Here is a 19,245-nt window from a genome sequence, read left to right as displayed (position 1 = left end):
CCATGTCTGGTTTAAAGATAAGGAATTTAGTGAGTGGCGACTGAGGCTGTGAATCTACACAAGGAACAGCTGGACCATAGACTGAGCAGGTCACCTGGTCACAGCCTATCCCACTAGGATGTGATGCTATTATTATTATTGTTATTGTTATTATTATTATTATTACTATTACTATTATTATTATTACAATTTCCATACCACCCTTTATCCAAAGATAATAGGGGGGTTACAATATAGAAACAAAAAGATATATAACATAGTAACAAACCAAAACAATACCCTGCTCCCAGTTTAAAAGGCCATAGATTGTTTAATTAGCCAAAGGCCTGAGAGAAGAGACATGCAGTGAAGGCACCAGGCGAGGTTCCCTAAGGAGAGCATTCCACAAGCAATGAGCCACCATAGAAAAAGCCCATTTTCGTGTTCCTGCTGTCCGGACCTTTCAAGAAGGAGGCACACAAAGAAGGGCCTCAGATGATTTTTGCAGGGTCCAGGTAGGTCAGGCATAGGCAAGCTCCGGCCCTCCAGATGTTTGGGACTACAATTCCCATCATCCCTGACCACTGGTCCTGTTAGCTAGGGACGATGGGAATTGTAGTCCCAAACATCTGGAGGGCTGGAGTTTGCCTATGCCTGAGGTAGGTTCATATGGGGGGAAGCGGTGCTTGAGATCTTGTGGTCCTGAGCCCTTTAAGGCTTTGTAGATCAAAACCAGCACTTTGAGTTGGGCCCAGCCAGTGCAATCAGGCCAGGATTGCTGTTATATGCTCAAACCATGTAACCCTGGTGAGCAGCCTGGCTGTCAGATTCTGCACAAGCTGGAGTTTCTAAACGGTCTTCAGATGCAGCCCCATATACACATGGAAATATTCTAAGGTTACCAGAGGTTACAAGAGCAAAGTCAACAGAAGCTAGGCTATCCCTGTCCAGATAGGGGTGTAGCTGAGCCACCAGCCAAAGCTGATGGATGGCTCTCTGCGCCACTGAAGCCACCTGAGCCTCAAGCAACAGCAATGGACCCAGAAGCTGGATACCCGCTCCTTCAGAGGGAGTGTAACTCCATCAAGAGCAGGCAACTTCCCATCCATCCAGTCTGGGGAACCACCCACTAACAGTGCCTTGGTCTTATCTGGATTGACACTGGATTGACTATTACCAAGGCAAGACAACGGTGCATCACATCCAATTTGACTTATAGTCTAAATTTGCACCCATCTGCATCTACTTATAAATTAGCATATGCAAACTTGATCCGACTGTGCCTTCCTTTCACCCTCCTCCACCCCACCCCCCTTCATGGGCTGACAGAAGAATCATTGTATAATGATGACAGAGCATTGGTAGGCATAACAAAAATTAACAGCATAGATGGGGAACTTGTGGTCCTTCAAATACAGTGGGATCTTGGTTCTTGAACGTAATCCATTCTGGAAGTCCGTTTGACTTCCAAAAAGTTCGAAAACAAAGGCACGGCTTCCAATTGGCGCAGGCGCCCCGGAAACAATAGCCGACAACTGCATCGGACATTCGGCTTCCCAAAAAAGTTTGCAAACCAAGGCGTTTACTTCCGGGTTTCCAGTGTTCGGGTTCCAATTTGTTCCTCAACTAAGCCGTTTGAGAACCAAGGTTCCACTGCACTACAAGACCATAGCACCCATCATGGATGACTACTGGCCATGATTTCGGAGTCCAACCAGAAGGTTACAGATTCTCCTTCCCGGATTAGACAGTGGGAAGAACTTGGTGAAGTTGTCCCTTTTGTTGGGCCTGCACCCTCTTAGTTTGCTGGGGGAGATGCTCTGAACTGCTCCCCCAATGAGATAGATTTCCCCCATGCTGAAAACTAGGGAGAAGGCTAGGCTAGCATCCCAGCCTAAGCAGAGAATTCAAAGTATGTGTGATTCCCCTGGAGTATATTGAATAACACAGATCATCCCAGCCCAACTGTAATGTTCACTCTACTTCACTCCACACCACTGCTTATGTGAAAGGAGGATCCTGGGTTCAGAGTCCTTGCCTTTTTAATTGAAGCATACACTGTTTTCCACTTATCTCTTCTGCTCCCTTTTGAAAAGCCAAATCCATTTCCAAAAATGGCATTTTTTAAAAAAATCAAGCACATATCCTGGGGCTAGGGCTTTGTTCCCTTGTTCTTTAGAGGGGCCACCTCTCTTTCTCTGTGTCTTCAGTTGGAGATGGCTTAAGGCTGGCTGCGCAAATAGAAGCTTTTTGGCTCGTCACTTCGGTTAATTACTGGATGGATTTAGCTGGCTTTTTTCTTCGGCGCAGTGGAGGTCTCGCCTCCCCAACTGCTGGAGAACATGATGAAAGTGCCACTATTGTATCTACAAAAAGGAACGCCGTTTGCAGTGATGACACTACTAAGATATCTGAGCACATCAGGATTCTTCCCTTCACATTCATGCTCTCTCTCATCACACTAGAGCTCTTTATGGCAGCGTGAAAAGGATAACAAGAGCTGTTAAAGGCCTTTCTTCAGTGATATTTTACAATATAATCCTAAATGCACTTCTCAGGGAGTAACAGAGCAATGCATTGCCCTTTGTGCTGGGCTGGGTTTGTGCTGGGTGGAGTTGTCCCTCTGCCAGCCTTGCCAGCCTGTGTTGACAATCCCACAGACCACTGCCTGTGGAGAGATGCCAATCTTGATCTACCCACTCTGGAAGAATGGCAGATGAAGATGACAGACTGCATGGGACTGGCAGAGATGACTGGCAGAATCCGAGACCAGGAGAAAGAGACAGTGGAAGAAGATTGGAAGAAATTTAAAGACTATCTTAATAAATATTATAAAATTAATGAAGGTTAGGATTGACATGGGTTTAAAAATTATGTGGTTTTCAGGGGTGTTGATTATGGAAAAAGAATAAAATTATTAAAAAATATGGGAAGTAAGGGAAGGGATTTGCTGATTAGATAATGAAATTGGAATACAGAAGGGGGAGGTGTGAGGAGGTCGGGGAAATTAGGTTTAAGAAAATAAGGATGGAAATTATACTTGTTTATTTTTGTTTTTTGTTTGTGTATGTCTTTATTGTTAAATTTTAATAAATATCATTTTTAAAATAAAAAAAGAGAGATGCCAATCTCATTCCACCGTCATTGACCTCCTGTTTCCTCCTGCCAAATGGGCAGGTGGAAATACAGTCATACCTCAGAGAGCTCCTGACACAAACGCTTCGGGTTGCGCGATTTTGGGTTGCGCACCACACTGAACCTGGAAGTACCAGAACTGGTTACTTCTGAGTTTTGGCGCTTGCGCATGCGCAGAAGCACTGAATTGCAACCCTCATGTGTGCACATGCAGTGCTGCGGGTTGCGAATGCTGCAGGTTGCGAACGTGCTTCCCGTACGGATCACGTTCGCAACCCGAGCGTCTACTGTAGAATCGTAGAATGGTAGAGTTGGAGGGGACCTGAGGGTCATCTAGTCCAACCCCCCGCGATGCAGGAATCTCAGTTAAAGCATCCATGACAGATGGCCATCCAACCTCTGCTTAAAAGTCTCCAAGGAAGGAGAGTCCACAACCTTCCAAAGGAGTCCATTCCACTGTCAAACAGCTCTTACTGTCAGAAAGTTCTTCCTGATGTTGAGACGGAATCTCCTTTCTTGTAACTTGAAGCCGTTGGTTCGAGTCCAACTCTCCAGAGCAGGAGAAAACAGGCTAGTGTTGGTTTTCTGTGGCTTTCCAGGGGCGAGGAGGGCATGGGGCTGAGCTGACCCCACTGCTGTCATATAGTGGCTCTGGGCTCAATCTCTGTGCCAGAGATTCCACCTTCTGTGGAAGGGGTGAAGTTTAAGTGGTGGCCCCACAGCTCAATAAAGACCCAAGGTAGGATGGCACGGTTCTCACCCTCAGTGAGCCATGCTTGGGATCATTCTCTAAGCCCCACTGGACTTGGTGAGGCTTACTTTATACTGGGCTGGAAGAATCCCAGAAAGAAGCTAAATAATCAGTAAAAGGCAAGGTCATAAAATCATAGAATAGGAACCACAACTAAAGAATCCCTGACAGATGGCCGTCTAACCTCTGCTTAAAAACCTCCAGTGAAGGAGAGTACATGATCCTCCAAGGGAGTCCGTTCCACTGCCAAAAAGCTCTTATCCTTGTTTAAATTGTGAAATATGGATGACGTTTGGAAGATGAGGTTTGGATTGAATAGCTGCTAACGCCCTCTTTGGGCATTCTGCATGAGATTTTAAATCAGGGGTCACCAACATGGGGTGCAGAGGCATCTCTGTGTTAGAATTCCTGCTCCATGATTGCAGTCATGGGATTATTGTCTTTCACATGATGTTATATGTTTTGACTCCACTGAGTGGGAAGTGACGGAGACAGGATGTTTGTGTTGCTGTGTTCCGTGAAGTGGGACTGTTGTCCTTTGTTCTTTCTGTCTTTGCTGTCTGTTGCTAGAAAGAGAAGGAGCCATGTTGCAGTGCTGTGTGTGTTTATATGTAAATAAAGTAGATTAGCCAAAATGCTGAGTTGCTGAGGTCTGTCATGCAAGTTGCGCAAACTCTGCGGCTCCCTAAGTGTGCCGGTGTCAGTTGGCATCGGTCGCTGTGATGTTTGGGCTGAAGAAAGCTTTTGAAGCTCCCAATCGATTGACCAGGAGGGAGGGAACATGCCAGTTGGGCATGTGTCTCTGCCAGGGTCCTACTCAAGTGTACACTGAAATCCTGACACTGTGCACCCTTAGAGGGTATATTCACCCATCCCTAGCCATGTCTCACCCCATCCCAGATGACAAATTTAAGTAACTGATATCAACATGTGCAGAGCTTAACCCACCGAGAACAGCAAAAGAGAGTTCTTGATTTGCTAAAAGGTTTCTGTTTGATTAGATTTCATGTTTATAGACTCCCCGTACGAATGGCATTAGAGTAAAGCGATAAATCAAAGATAAATGAGCCTGTAGTCTTGTCTTCAGGAAGCCGAATTGTCTTGCATGTGGGGAAGAGATTGGTGATAAGGGTGCAGTGTGAAGACATGTGAAGCTAAGTAAGCAGGTCTGGAACAAAGGCTTGTGCTCAAGTATTTCTTCTGCCATGAATTCCATGGCGTGAATTTCATTGCCAAAAAGGCAGAGTGGTGTAGTGGTTAGAGAGCTGGACTATGACCTTGAAGACCAGGGTTTGAACCCCAACTCAGCCATGAAATTCATTGGGTGCCCTTGGGCAAGTCACTACTTCTCAGTCTCAGCCTAGCCTACCTCACAGGGTTGTTTTAAGGATGAAACAGGGAGGGGATGAAGTATATATGTCACATTGAGCCCCTGGGAGGAAAAGTAGGATATAAATGTAATAAACAGTAATTGTTATAAATATAATATAATATTATTATAGTATATTTAATTATATAATAATACTATAAATATAATAATAATACTGATTATTATATAATATAATATACTATACTATAATATATTGTATTATTAATTATTAATATAATATATATTATATTATATATATTATATAATAATCATATTGTACAGTGGTACCTCGGGTTAAGTACTTAATTCGTTCTGGAGGTCCGTACTTAACCTGAAACTGTTCTTAACCTGAAGCATCACTTTAGCTAATGGGACCTCGTCCTGCTGTCATGCCACCGGAGCACGATTTCTGTTCTCATCCTGAAGCAAAGTTCTTAACCCGAGGTACTATTTCTGGGTTAGTGGAGTCTGTAACCTGAAGCGCATGTAACCTGAAGCATATGTAACCCGAGGTACCACTGTATTATAATAATACAATAATATAAATATAATAATCATTATAAATAATGATCTTTATTCACGAGTTGGCCTGAGGCAATCTACTTCTGCCACCCTCAATCTCCATATATGCAATAAGGCCTACAGTACAGGTGTGATGTTGCTAAAATAATGTTCGCGAAACTCTTTGAATGGTGTAAGGCACTATATATACCTGAAGGAGTGTCTCCACCCCCATTGTTCAACCCAGACACTGAGATCCAGCTCCGAGGGCCATCTGGCAGTTCCCTCTCTGTGAGAAGTGAGGTTACAGGGAACCAGGCAGAGGGCCTTCTCGGTAGTGGCGCCCGCCCTGTGGAACGCCCTCCCGTCAGATGTCAAGGAAATAAACAGCTATTTGACTTTTAGAAGACATCTGAAGGCAGCCCTCTTTAGGGAAGTTGTTAATGTTTGATGGTTTGTTGTGCTTTTAATTCTGTTGGGAGCCACCCAGAGTGGCTGGGAAACCCAGCCAGATGGGTGGGGTATTTTATTATTATTATTATTATTATTATTATTATTATTATTATTATTATTATTCACAGATGGGGAATCTCCACCCCAAGGACAGAATATTGGCTTTTCCTTTCGTCTATCACTGCCATGTTTCCACTCTTTTCCCAGGTCCTTTCGATTTGTCCCAAAGACATGAGAGCAGATATCTGTGTACATCTCAACCGGAAAGTTTTCAACGAGCACCCGGCCTTTCGGCTAGCTAGCGACGGCTGCTTAAGGGCCCTGGCTGTGGAGTTCCAGACAATCCACTGTGCCCCCGGAGACCTCATCTACCATGCGGGGGAAAGCGTGGACGCCCTCTGCTTCGTAGTCTCGGGATCCCTGGAAGTCATACAGGACGATGAGGTGGTGGCTATTTTAGGTAAGGCTATTTCCATTTCATCTTCCCTATTCAGCGGAAGCGCTTCGCCACAGTGTGGAACTCGTTCCCGCAGAAGCCAACGGTGGCCGCCATCTTGGATGGCTTCAAAGGAGGATTGGACAAATTCTTGAAGGGTATGGCTATTGATGGCTGCCATACCCAGTGCTGGATTTACATATAGGCTAAACACATAGCTGTCAACTTTTCCCTTTTCTTGCAAGGAATCCTATTCAGAATAAGGGAATTTCCGTTTAAAAAAGGGAAACCTTGACAGCTATGGCTAAACAAGGTATAGCTTAGGGACCCACGCTGTTGAGGGCCCCCCAAAAAATTAAAGGAAAAAAATGGATGTACAGTTCCAAAATATAAGATAAAAAAACAAATACAGTGGTGCCTCGAAAGACGAAATTAATCCGTTCCATGAGGCTCTTCGTATAGCGGTTTTTTCATCTTGCGAAGCAAGCCCATTGACAGCTTAGCGGATTAGCGCTATTAGCGGTTTAGCGGCTTTTAGCGATCAGCTGTTAAGCGGCTTATCAGTGGATCAGCTGATAAGCGGCTTAGCGGCTTAGGAAAAGGGGGGGGGAAGGGGAAAAAACCTGCAGGAACTCGCAAGACATTTTCATCTTGCGAAGCAAGCCCATAGGGAAATTCGTTTTGCGAAGCGCCTCCAAAACGGAAAATGCTTTCGTCTAGCAGGTTTTCTGTCTTGAGAGGCGTTCGTCTTGCGGGGCACCACTGTAAAATAAAACCTCCATACAGCAACAGTGTTTGTGTTGTGTAGGCTCCTATGATGTAAGTAATGGGCCCCGCCTGCTAGCCTGCTCCCTAAAATATCACTGGTTTGATCATTTCTATATCAATTACTTCGAAAAAATCCACACAGTGGTACCTCGGGTTACATACGCTTCAGGTTACAGACTCCGCTAACCCAGAAATAGTACCTCGGGTTAAGAACTTTGCTTCAGGATGAGAACAGAAATCGTGCTCCAGCGGCATGGTAGCAGTGGGAGGCCCCATTAGCTAAAGTAGTACCTCAGGTTAAGAACAGTTTCAGGTTAAGAACGGACCTCCGGAATGAATTAAGTACTTAACCAGAGGTACCACTGTATTTTGTTATGTGCAAATGGCTTTAGATACCCATTAGGTCCATAAATTACCATATAGCATATGTTCAACATGAAAAACAGCCACAATTTGTTGTTGACAAAGGACAGCTGGACATATAAAGGGCCCCATTAACTTCAGTAGCTTAGGGCCTCATCAAACCTAAATGCAGCCCTGGCCATACTGTCCAACTTTTGGAGACTCAAACCAAGATGTGCATCTTCCAGGATGCACTCCCAGGTGGGTCATGTGACCTGTGCCTCGCCTGTGACTTGGTATGACTTTTGCCTGACGCCTCAAACTTCGTGGAACTTCCCTTGGTTCCTTTGTGCTGACGTGGCTTCTTACAGTTCCGCTGAAGATGCCCAGTTTGTCCACAATTGTAACATTGTAACATTGGACAACGTTCAAAGCTACAGCATTTTCTCCAGTAGCAACAGCAGTGGGGGTGTTGGAACTCCGTTCTTGTCTCCCCCTGTCCTTGACCTCCAGTGCAGCAAGTCTGTCCTGTTCATTCAGAACCACGGCAAAGACCCTCTCCGAGGTCAAATCCTGCGCCGGAAGGGACCCAAGCTGACTGGCAACGGTTTTGTAAGTCCGATTCAGGCTGTTTATCACCATGAAGCAAAGCACTTCCTCCTGCAGACGGAAATTGCGTTCCACCATCTGTTGGCGCAGATATTTCATTTCCGTCAGGTGCGCTTGAACATCTCCATCAGGCGCAAGCCTCAGATTGGTCAGCTTTTCAAAATACAGCAACGCTGAAGAACCTGCATCTCTCTGATGTGTCCTTCTCAGCGTGTCCCAAACCTCTCGTGCGTACTGTAAATCCTGTATATGGATAAGCTGACACACACAGAATTATAGCCGTCCTGGCCTTCACATTCTGTGACTCCCAAGCATGCGTTGGTGCTGCAGGGATGGGGTTCTCAATCACCCCAAACAGTCTCTGATTTTGGAGCAGGGCCTTCATCTTTATAGACCAAGATGAATAATTGTCATTGGTCAGGAGGGGCGTATATGGCAAGCCTCCCCCCTTCTTGGCATCCATTTTGAGTCCTTGCATTAACTCTCAAACACAAGCCGCTAAAATCCAATAGCTGGTTTGTTTACGCTCTTGGGCACCTGGCAGCTCTGAATGCTGGCTGCGTTGGAAAGTCCCTTCCAAGAGTTCGTGAGATACTAGTCAAAACAAACTTTGTTTTTGCCTCTCTGAGGCACAGCCTGACAACCCAGCCCACTTCTGTAGCTTTCCACCACACTGACGAGCGTTGCTTAGCAACAGTGCATTCCTTTCTTGTACAGGAAACCACAAGAATTTCTGGAATGCAAGCCTCTTCTCACTCAGAGCTGTTTTTCCCAAACGCTGCTCCCGTGAAGCAGAGAATGAATCAATCTGCATTCACACTTTTAAGCCCGAAAATCTCATACCTTGGGCTCCGTGGCTTGGCTGTCAGCTTCGTCTATTCAGCTTCTGGCTGCAGAGGATCAGCCTCTCACTTCAGGCTTCCATGGAGCGATGAAAACAGCAGCTCTGCTACTATTTTTGCAGAGGTCAATGGATCGAAACCATCCTCTGCTACCACTGTTGGAATTCTGCCTCGGTCAGAGGAATGTGCCTACCTCTCCAGGCACCTGCTGAATTCCTTTTGACCTCCCCCTGCGACTCCCGGCAGGTAAACAGGCGAGGTCTGTATCGGCGATTTTTCCCAGACGGTGAGAAAAACACACCACTGCTTCTCTCTCCTCCCTGCTACCCCCAGGGAGGGGAATCAGACAGACAGAAGTGTATCTACATGCTTTTATTTCTGTCTTTAGCAGCCATACAGATAAAGATGTCTGCACTCTTTACAACAACAGCAGAGAGAATTAGACTCCACCCATGTACATCCTGTACAGGTCATATGACACACACTGAGCTAACGTCCAGTGCTCAGTACGGAGAATGGACTGCCCCTTTCTTGCCATGGTAACAGTCACAAACATCCTGTCTGGCTTTCCAGCCACCAGCAGCTGACGTAGCTGCTGCTTGCTTCTGCATTGCTTCTTTATGGTAACACGTAAATGCCGTTTCCCTTCCTGCCACAGCGGTACCTATTTATCTACTTGCACTGGTGTGCTTTTGAACTGCTAGGTTGGCAGAAGATGGGACAGAGGAACAGAAGCTCACCCCGTCGCGCGGATTCGAACTGCCAACCTTCCGATCGGCAAGCCCAAGAGGCTCAGTGGTTTAGACCACAGCGATATCTTCTGTGAATCCCTGCAATGGGGTGAGCTCCCGTTGCTCTGCCCCAGCTGCTGTTCTGAAAGTCTTGTATTTTGTGTGGCATCCAATTATCAGAGGTATACTGAGCTTGAATGTGGAGGCTCCATTTAGCCAGCATTTCCAAGAAATGTTTACCATTCCTTTGCTCCCCAAGTCTGTCCAATCCCTTTCTAAAGATATCTAAGCAAGGAGTTCCTTTGTGCACTTACGATAGCAGATTTAAAACATCAGTGTGACTATTCAGAGCTAGGAAAAACAACAGGAACAGGGTCAGCCGGGTGTCTGGAAATTAGTTGCTGATTTCTAGTAATTTGACATAATTTTCTAGCCGCGTGAATACTAGCCGCAAAACGATATTAGAATCAACAAAGAAAAATTAACAAAATAGGTGTTGGTTTCTTCCCTCCTCTTACTTTAATTTAGCAGTAAAGTTAAATATGTAGTATACTTGGCTATCATAACAGATCTCTAATGTGGTGGTAATGAAGTGTTGTCCTCTCTAGGGAACCATGCTCACAGAGTGCATCCCTCAGCTCATCAGACTCAGATAATATTGTTCTGGAGCTTTGCCCACCAGTGTTAAACCCTTTAAGATATACACACAGATCTGTGCACTCAGAGACACGAATATGTGAAACACTATCTATTCTTTGATATAAACATCTTGTATATATATATATATTTCCCTTCCAGATTCTTTATCTGTTAGGACCCCTGTTACAAACCACTTCCTGTTTTTATCTCACTTCTCCCCATAATACTGTTTTACTGTTTGCATTTTCCTACACTATTTAGAGATTTAACATATGAACGGTTTTAAAAGGGTGTGTGTGTGTGTGTGTGTGTGTGTGTGTGTTGGAAAGTCGCTTGTCTGGACAACTCTTAAACTATCATAACCAAATTTGCATGACTCCTGAGACAAGAAGATTTTTGGTCAATGTTTGGCTGCAATTGGATGCCATGTCGAATCAAGATGGTGAACTGAACCTTTTAAAACTCCACTGATTCCAAAACTGTGCTAGTTCTTTTTTGGTGAGGGCTGAGAATTCCCGAGCAATGCCCTATACAAGAGTGGAAGTGTTTTATATTTGGAAATGTTGTAAGTTGCTCTGGGAGTTTTTGATTTTCCCCATCATGATTTCACTTCTCCCCATTTCACCATCAGTTTGATTTTCTTTTCTTTTTTTTGTAAAGTCTGCACAAAAAATTGAGTTTTCATGCCTCCAAATGCATGCAATTTGTACACAATTTTGCATACTATGCACGTTTGCCAGCAATTTCCCCTAATGCAATGCATTTGTGTTCACTGCTATAAGCATTTTGTGGATGCTTTTCCCCAGTATAAACACTTCTGTATGCATTTTTTGGACAACTGCATCACAAAATTCAGAAAAGTGTGAATTTCTAGGTGTTTCAATTCGTATATTTGTTTGGAAAGTGTGCATTAGATACATTAGTATAAAAATCAAAGTACATTAATTCCCTCCCACCCCATTCCTACTCTTTATTCTCCCTGAAAAATGGGGGTAATTTTCACCCTGGACCTGGGAATGCCCCTGTGTTGTGAAGGCCATTACTTTACTGCTAGCTTTTTCTGCAATGCCTGCTTTTGCAGAGCAAATCTCAGGCACGGAAACAATCTCATCTCACTAGGTTCAGTGATGTCGTAAACAAAACTGGGATGATGTCTAAACAAGAATTACAGAATAAGGAGATGTGCATTTGCCCTGATAACAGCGTTTGCAGTGACTTTCATCTGGAATCAGGAAAAGTATTTTCTTTTGTTTTGCCAATTAACTAGTTCTGATCCACTGCTTGCAAAATGGAGCTGGGCTCCCTGGCCAGTTTATTTCCCTGCTATATACAACAAGGTTTGTGGGGGGGTTTTTAAACTGTTGGGCGAATAATCCATTTTATGTCAAAATAAAGAACAGAGACCTGCAGATTGATGTAGCACAAGAAGCACAGAACACGATGCAAACTTCTAAACCTTTCCAGTCCAGCACTGGGGAGCTTGCTTTTAAATTGGCACCCAGGTGGTATCTGGCACATAAAATGTCACTTACTAACAAGCAATTCATGAAGTATTAGCAGGAAAGATGCGGCAAAACAGGCATGCGTATTTGCCCTTGGTGACGGTGTTATTGTAAGAGATGGGAAATACTGTGAATAAAAATCTCACCTTCATTAAAATAATGCGCTCTTTGGGGGGGAACAGTTTCCCGCTCCAAATGTAATTGACTCAGTTAACTAGAAACTAAGCCCATGAACCAGATTCAGCTGAGTCCTGAAGCCCCAAACAAATTGGGCTGAATTGGGGGGATCTGGGCCAGGTTGAGATAGTCCTGGATTGCCATGTGTGGTACAGAGTGATCTGGGGCTGTTAGAAGGCAGGACATAGGAAGAAGCCAGGCCCTCCAAGTGTCTCTATTTTCCAGGGGCAGCCCCAGTTTTACAGAAGCTGTCCCGGTTTCCGATTTGATCCCGGAATGTCTTATTTTTCCTTAGATTAAGGTAAAGGAACCCTTGACCATTAGGTCCATTCGTGGCCGACTCTGGGGTTGCGGCGCTCATCTCGCTTTATTGGCCAAGGGAGCCGGCGTACAGCTTCCGGGTCATGTGGCCAGCATGACTAAGCCGCTTCTGGCGAACCAGAGCAGTGCACGGAAACACCATTTACCTTCCCGCCGGAGTGGTACCTATTTATCTACTTGCACTTTGACATGCTTTTGAACTGCTAGGTTGGCAGGAGCAGGGACCGAGCAACGGGAGCTCAGCCCATCACGGGGATTCGAACCACCAACCTTCTGATCAGCAAGTCCTAGGCTCTGTGGTTTAACCCACAGCGCCACCCGCGTCCCTCATTTTTCCTTAGGACGTCCCTATTTTCAGTGCAGAAATGTTGGAGGGTATGGAGTTATGCAACCTCCAAGCCAAGGAGATAAATAACCATACAGTGGTAACTTGGTTCCTGAATGGCTTAGTTGTCGAACAAATCAGCTCTTGAATGCTGCAAACCTGGAAGTAAGTGTTCCGGTTTGCGAACGTTATTCAGAAGCCGAACATCTGATGGCAGCTTCTGCAGCTTCCAACTGAGTGCAGGAAGCTCCTGCAGCCAATCGGAAGCTGTGCCTTGGTTTTCAAATGGTTTCGGGAGTCGGACGGACTCCCGGAACAGATTAAGCTGAAGAACCAAGGTACCATTGTTCAACCTTTAGAAGACAACTGAAGATAGGGAAGTTTTTTTAATGTTTAATGTTTTACTGTGTTTTATATATGTGAGAAACTGCCCAGAGTGGCTGGGGCAACCCAATCAGATGGGCGGGCTACGAATAACGTCTACATGCAGCCGCTGGGAGAGATCATCGGGGGTTTGGGCTGGGTGTTCATTAGTATGCAGATGATACCCAGCTCCACCTCTCTTTCAAATCAGAACCAGTGAAGGTGGTGAAGGTCCTGTGTGAGTGCCTGGAGGCGGAACGAATTAAGTACAGTGGTACCTTGGGTTAAGTACTTAATTCGTTCCGGAGGTCCATTCTTAACCTGAAACTGTTCTTAACCTGAAGCACCACTTTAGCTAATGGGGCCTCCTGCTGCTGCCACGCCGCCAGAGCACGATTTCTGTTCTCATCCTGAAGTAAAGTTCTTAACCCGAGGTACTATTTCTGGGTTAGCAAAGTCTGTAACCTGAAGTGTATGTAACCTGAAGCGTATGTAACCCAAGGTACCACTATACTTCCCTTGATCTGGATACTACGGTTGAGGCAGCCTAGAATAGCAGTAGCTCTCTCTCTTTGCTGCTGCTCTCTTGCATTTTGCAAACTCAGTATGCGTTCCATGCTTTGAGTTACTTGGAGGATTTGGGCCTGCCCTGAGTTCAAGGCATGCAGCTTTAATTACTGTAAGTGCCTTTCATTCTTTTTTCCCGTCGTCACGGGCAAGCCGTTCTGGGCATTAGTTACCTTTATGGTGCAACGTAGAAGCCGAGAGGAGATATAAATCTCGCTCAGAGGGAATTGAACAGGGAGAGTCTGACTAAGGCCTTTTCCTCATGTACTTTGGCAGACCATTTAGCAGAAGCAAGCTGTGATTAATCGTGCCCGTTTTCCTCCAAACAACACAGAAAAGGTGGCATTTTCTTTTTTCTTTTTCTTTTCTTTTGCAAGTGTGGAACAGAAACTATGCCAGATGAATATGCAAAAGCCTTCCCTCCTGATAGCTACCATGCATGCGATGGCAGAGAAAACCTTTCTCTCTGCCTTCCATGAATCTGCCCCACAATGAGCAATTCAAGCAGAAGGCAAGAAGAGCATGCATTAGATCGAAAGTGGAATTTTAAGGCTTTCCAGCACTGAAATTAGTCACTCTCTACCCTCGCTACATTACAGTGGTAACTCAGGTTACAGACTCCGCTAACCCAGAAATAGTGCTTCAGGTTAAGAACCTTGCTTCAGGATGAGAACAGAAATCGCGCAGCGGCAGTGGAAGGCCCCATTAGCTAAAGTGGTGCTTCAGGTTAAGAACAGTTTCACGTTAAGAACAGACCTCCAGAACGAATTAAGTTCTTAACTCAAGGTACCACTGTATATGCATGGTTTTTTCTTGGGAAAGGCCTTTAATAATGTTGATCCTCCCCCCCCCCACCCCCCAGTCTCATTCAGTGACATTTTTTTCCCTTATTGGCTGTGTCTGCTTGCCCCTGCTGGTTTAGGGCTTTTTTTTCTTCCCTAAAAAATATCATCCCAAGCAAACAGGGATGCCAAAGTGAATGTGATGGCATCACAATGCTATGTAGCCAGATTTGGCCCCAGATTTGGCCCCATCTGCACTAGACATTTAAAGCACTCCTACACCACTTGCGGGTGGCGCTGTGGGTTAAACCACAGAGCCTAGGACTTACCGATCAGAAGGTCGGCGGTTCGAATCCCCGCGATGGGGTGAGCTCCCGTTGCTCTGTCCCAGCTGCTGCCAACCTACCAGTTCGAAAGCACGTCAAAGTGCAGTAAGGTAAATAGGTACTGCTCTGGCGGGAAGGTAAAAGGCGTTTCCATGTGCTGCTCTGGTTCGCCAGAAGCAGCTTAGTCATGCTGGCCACACGACCCACACAACGCCGGCTCCCTTGGCCAGTAAAGCGAGATGAGCGCCACAACCCCAGAGTCGGCCACAACTCGACCTAATAGTCAGGGATCCCTTTACCTTTACTTACACCACTTTAAGCAGTCATGGTGTGCCCCAATGAATCCTAGAATGCTAGAATTCAGGCAGGCAGCTGTCAGGATCCTGGCATTAGCTCCCGGCTGGTTGCCCAGGAAAGTATAAAGACAAGGAAAGTTTCTTACCATCCTTTTCTTATTTCAATCTTTACAGAGAGAGGCTATAGAACCCAGCCTCTTGGATAATGGCATTGTCCCGAGTGAATCTCCACCCCCCACCCCCGTCTCTCCCACTTCCTCATTTGTCACTATAACCATCTTCTCTGCAGGTGCTGCTATGTGCCCTCTGTCTTTGAGCTCTTTGTTGCATGCTCTAGTTATCTCCCGCTTGGACTACTGCAATGCACTCTACGTGGGGCTACCTTTGAAGGTGACTCAGAAACTGCAATTAATCTAGAATGCGGCAGCTAAACTGGTGATTGGGAGCGGCCGCCGAGACCATATAACACCGGTCTTGAGAGACCTGCATTGGCTCCCAGTACGTTTCCGAGCACAATTCAAAGTGTTGGTGTTGACCTTTAAAGCCCTAAACGGCCTCGGCCCAGTATACCTGAAGGAGCGTCTCCACCCCCATCGTTCTGCCTGGACACTGAGGTCCAGCGCCGAGGGCCTTCTGGCGGTTCCCTCACTGCGAGAAGCCAAGTTACAGGGAACCAGGAAGAGGGCCTTCTCAGTAGTGGCACCTGCCCTGTGGAATGCCCTCACATCAGATGTCATTGCAATAAACAACTATTTTACTTTTAAAAAACAACTGAAGGCAGCCCTGTTTAGGGAAGTTTTTAATGTCTGGTGCTGCATTGCTTTTAATATTCGGTTGGAAGCTGCCCAGAGTGGCTAGGGAAACCCAGCCAGATGGGTGGGGTATAAATAATAAATTATAATTATAATTATAATTATAATTATAATTATAATTATAATTAATTATAATTATTATTTGCTCTCCTACTTTTAAGGCTCGCCAGGTTCTGGGAGATGGAGGGTCTGGGATGCTTTCTAATGACACCGTGTCAGCCAGCTGCTGCTTTGGTCTACCTCCTCCTCCTCCTTCTCACCCAGCTTTTCCCCTCATCTGCCTCTGAGCTGTGACTTCCTCCAAACCACTGTTGCAAATCTATACTGCCTTCCTCTTCCTCCTCCCTGGAAGGGTCAGGATGGGGAGGCCGTCTCCACCACTCCTCCTCTGCCCAGTGCCTGACAGGGGAGTGTGGAAGTCCCAGTCCAGTCGCTGCCATGGTGCCAGAGCTACTCCATCATGACGTTGATGTGACCTCGTCATGTCCTGTCGCAACGTCATTACAGTGTGGGATGGTGCTTGCCGATGTTGGACAGCCACAGTGATGGCCCAAGTCATCACAGAATGTTTTCTGGCATTTTTACTGATGTTCAAGGAGGGTGCATACTGGTGCATACTGCAGCTTCTGTGAGGAGAGAGGAAGGTTAGTCTAAGATAGAGGATTGTTGTTTAGTTGTTTAGTCTTGTCCGACTCTCCGTGACCCCATGGCCAAGAGCACGCCAGTCACTCCTGTCTTCCACTGCCTCCTGTTTCTTGGTCAAACTCATGCTGGTAGCTTCGAGAACACTGTCCAACCATCTCATCCTCTGTCGTCCCCTTCTCCTTGTGCCCACCATCTTTCCCAACATCAGGGTCTTTTCCAGGGAGTCTTCTCTTCTCATGAGGTGGCCAAAGTATTGGAGCCTCAGCTTCAGGATCTGTCCTTCCAGTGAGCCCTCAGGGCTGATTTCCTTCAGAATGGAGAGGTTTGATCTTCTTGCAGTCCATGGGACTCTCAAGAGTCTCCTCCAGCACCATAATTCAAAAGCATCCATTCTTTGGCGATCAGCCTTCTTTATGGTCCAGCTCTCACTTCCATACATCACTACTGGGAAAATAAGGTAAAGGTAAAGGGACCCCTGACCATTAGGTCCAGTCGTGACCGACTCTGGGGTTGCGGCGCTCATCTCGCTTTATTGGCCAAGGGAGCCGGCGTACAGCTTCCGGGTCATGTGGCCAGCATGACTAAGCCGCTTCTGGCAAACCAGAGCAGTGCATGGAAACACCGTTTACCTTCCCGCCGGAAGTATTTATCTACTTGCACTGGCGCGCTTTCAAACTGCTAGGTTGGCCGGAGCTGGGACTGAGCAACGGGAGCTCACCCTGTCACGGGGATTCGAACCGCTGACCTTCTGATCGGCAAGTCCTAGGCTCTGTGGTTTAACCCACAGCGCCACCCATGTCCCTTACTGGGAAAAAAGATAGAGGATAAACCTCACCAAAGGAATGGGAAAGGCTGGTGCTGTTATTGCAGAGACAATGGAGGGGGTGGGGAGAAAGAGAATTGGGGCCATTAATTGCGAAGCTTGGGGAGGGGCCCAGATGCCAAATTGGCTACGGGGATAACATATTGGAGATGTGCTGGTTCTCTCATCTCTCTTCTTAAAAAACTTGATTTGAGTGCGAGGCTTAATTATGTTTTTGTTTCATTTGTTTTATGGGGTAACATTGAGCAAGTTTTCTGTACCTAAAGTGGCAACTGCTTTGGCAACAAGCCCTGCAGAAATGAGCATAAGATGTAAATAATTCACAATGAGTCCCACAGAGCTAAGTCTTCTTTAATGACAGCTAACTGATGTGCCATTAAGATTCCTTCGTCAACATTTTATTTCCCCAAGAATGCTGTATCTTCCTCGTTAAATGACTGCTGGTCTAATATCTATGGCACCAGATTTAGCTGTGAGGCAGTTTAAGTGGAACCTATGTCTTCCAGTAAAGAATCTGTGACTTTTCCTGTAAAGCAGAAATAGAGAACCTGTTGCTACCTAGATGTTGTTGGACCATGAGTTCCATAATCCCTGACCATGGCAGCTAGGGCTGATGAGAGGTTCACATCCATTAATATCTGGAGATCCTTATGCAGAATGGTTGAAGGAGCTGGGTATGTTTAGCCTGGGAAAGAGGAAACTGAGAGGAGACAGGATAGCCATCTTCAAATATCTAAAGGGTTGTCACATGGAAATTGCAGCAAGCTTGTTTTTTCCTGCTCTGGAGGGTAGGACCCAAACCGGTAGCTTCAAGTTACAAGAAAGGAGATTCCGACTAAACATCGGGAAGAGCTTTTTGACAGTAAGAGCTATTTGACAGTGGGACGGTCTCCCTTGGAGGTTGTGGAGGTTCCTTGGAGGTTATTAAGCAGAGGTTGGATGGCCATCTGTCATGGATGCTTTAGCTGAGATTCCTGCATTGCAGAGAGTTGGACTAGAATGACCCTTGGGAACCCTTCCAACTCTGTGATTTTATGATTCCTCAAGATCTTCACCCTGATCTAATTCATATTGTCTGCACTAGCCTTTCTCAACCTGGGTTCCTTCAGATGCTTAGAACTGCAATTCAGTCAACCAGTGGTCAGAGATGACGAAAGTAGGAATCCAACATCTGGATGGCATCAGGTTGGGTTGTGGTGTTTGTGTCAGTCATGAAAACTGAGTACTCAAAGGGAGTATGTTGCCATAAATAATGATTTATTTATTTATTTATTTATTTATTTATTTATACATACCTCGTCCATCTGGCTGGGTTTCCCCAGCCACTCTGGGCGGCTTCCAACCAAATATTAAAAATACATTAAAACATAGAACTGTATAGTTGGAAGAGTCAACTAGTCCAAACCCCATGCAATGCAGGAATCACAACTATTGTTCAGATGAAGGTGCCAAATGATAGGAAGCCGAACAATTGGTCCACCTAGCAGTCTTGCTTGTGCTGGGGTAGCCAACATGGTAACCTCCAATTCCTATCAGGCCAAGCCAACATGGCCAAAGATCAGGGATGATGGGAGCCTAGAGTTCATCAACATTTGGAGGGCACTATTTTGGCTGCCCGCTGGTCTACAATAATGCCAAGCAGCTCTTCACACTTTGAGACAGGAGCCTTTTACAGCCCTACCTGCAACTAGGTATGGACAGATCAACCTGTTCCTAGCCCATGGCTATCTCAGATGTGTTCATTCATAAAT

General features: G+C 45.8%; 1 protein-coding gene across 1 annotated transcript in view; it reads left to right on the top strand.

The window, feature by feature from the left end:
* The window catches only part of KCNH5 (potassium voltage-gated channel subfamily H member 5), a 198,644-nt gene that overhangs the window by 140,353 nt on the left and 39,046 nt on the right, over positions 1-19,245 (top strand). Inside the window, exon 9 of the mRNA XM_079987003.1 lies at positions 6,396-6,648. Coding sequence (XP_079843129.1) covers positions 6,396-6,648 — 253 coding nt within the window. The remainder of the gene's footprint in view (positions 1-6,395; positions 6,649-19,245) is intronic.

Source organism: Podarcis cretensis, assembly GCF_951804945.1.
Source record: "Podarcis cretensis genome assembly, chromosome: 1".
Lineage (NCBI taxonomy): Eukaryota > Metazoa > Chordata > Lepidosauria > Squamata > Lacertidae > Podarcis > Podarcis cretensis.
Note: the sequence above shows the minus strand (reverse complement) of the source record. Positions and strands in the feature narration are given on the sequence as shown.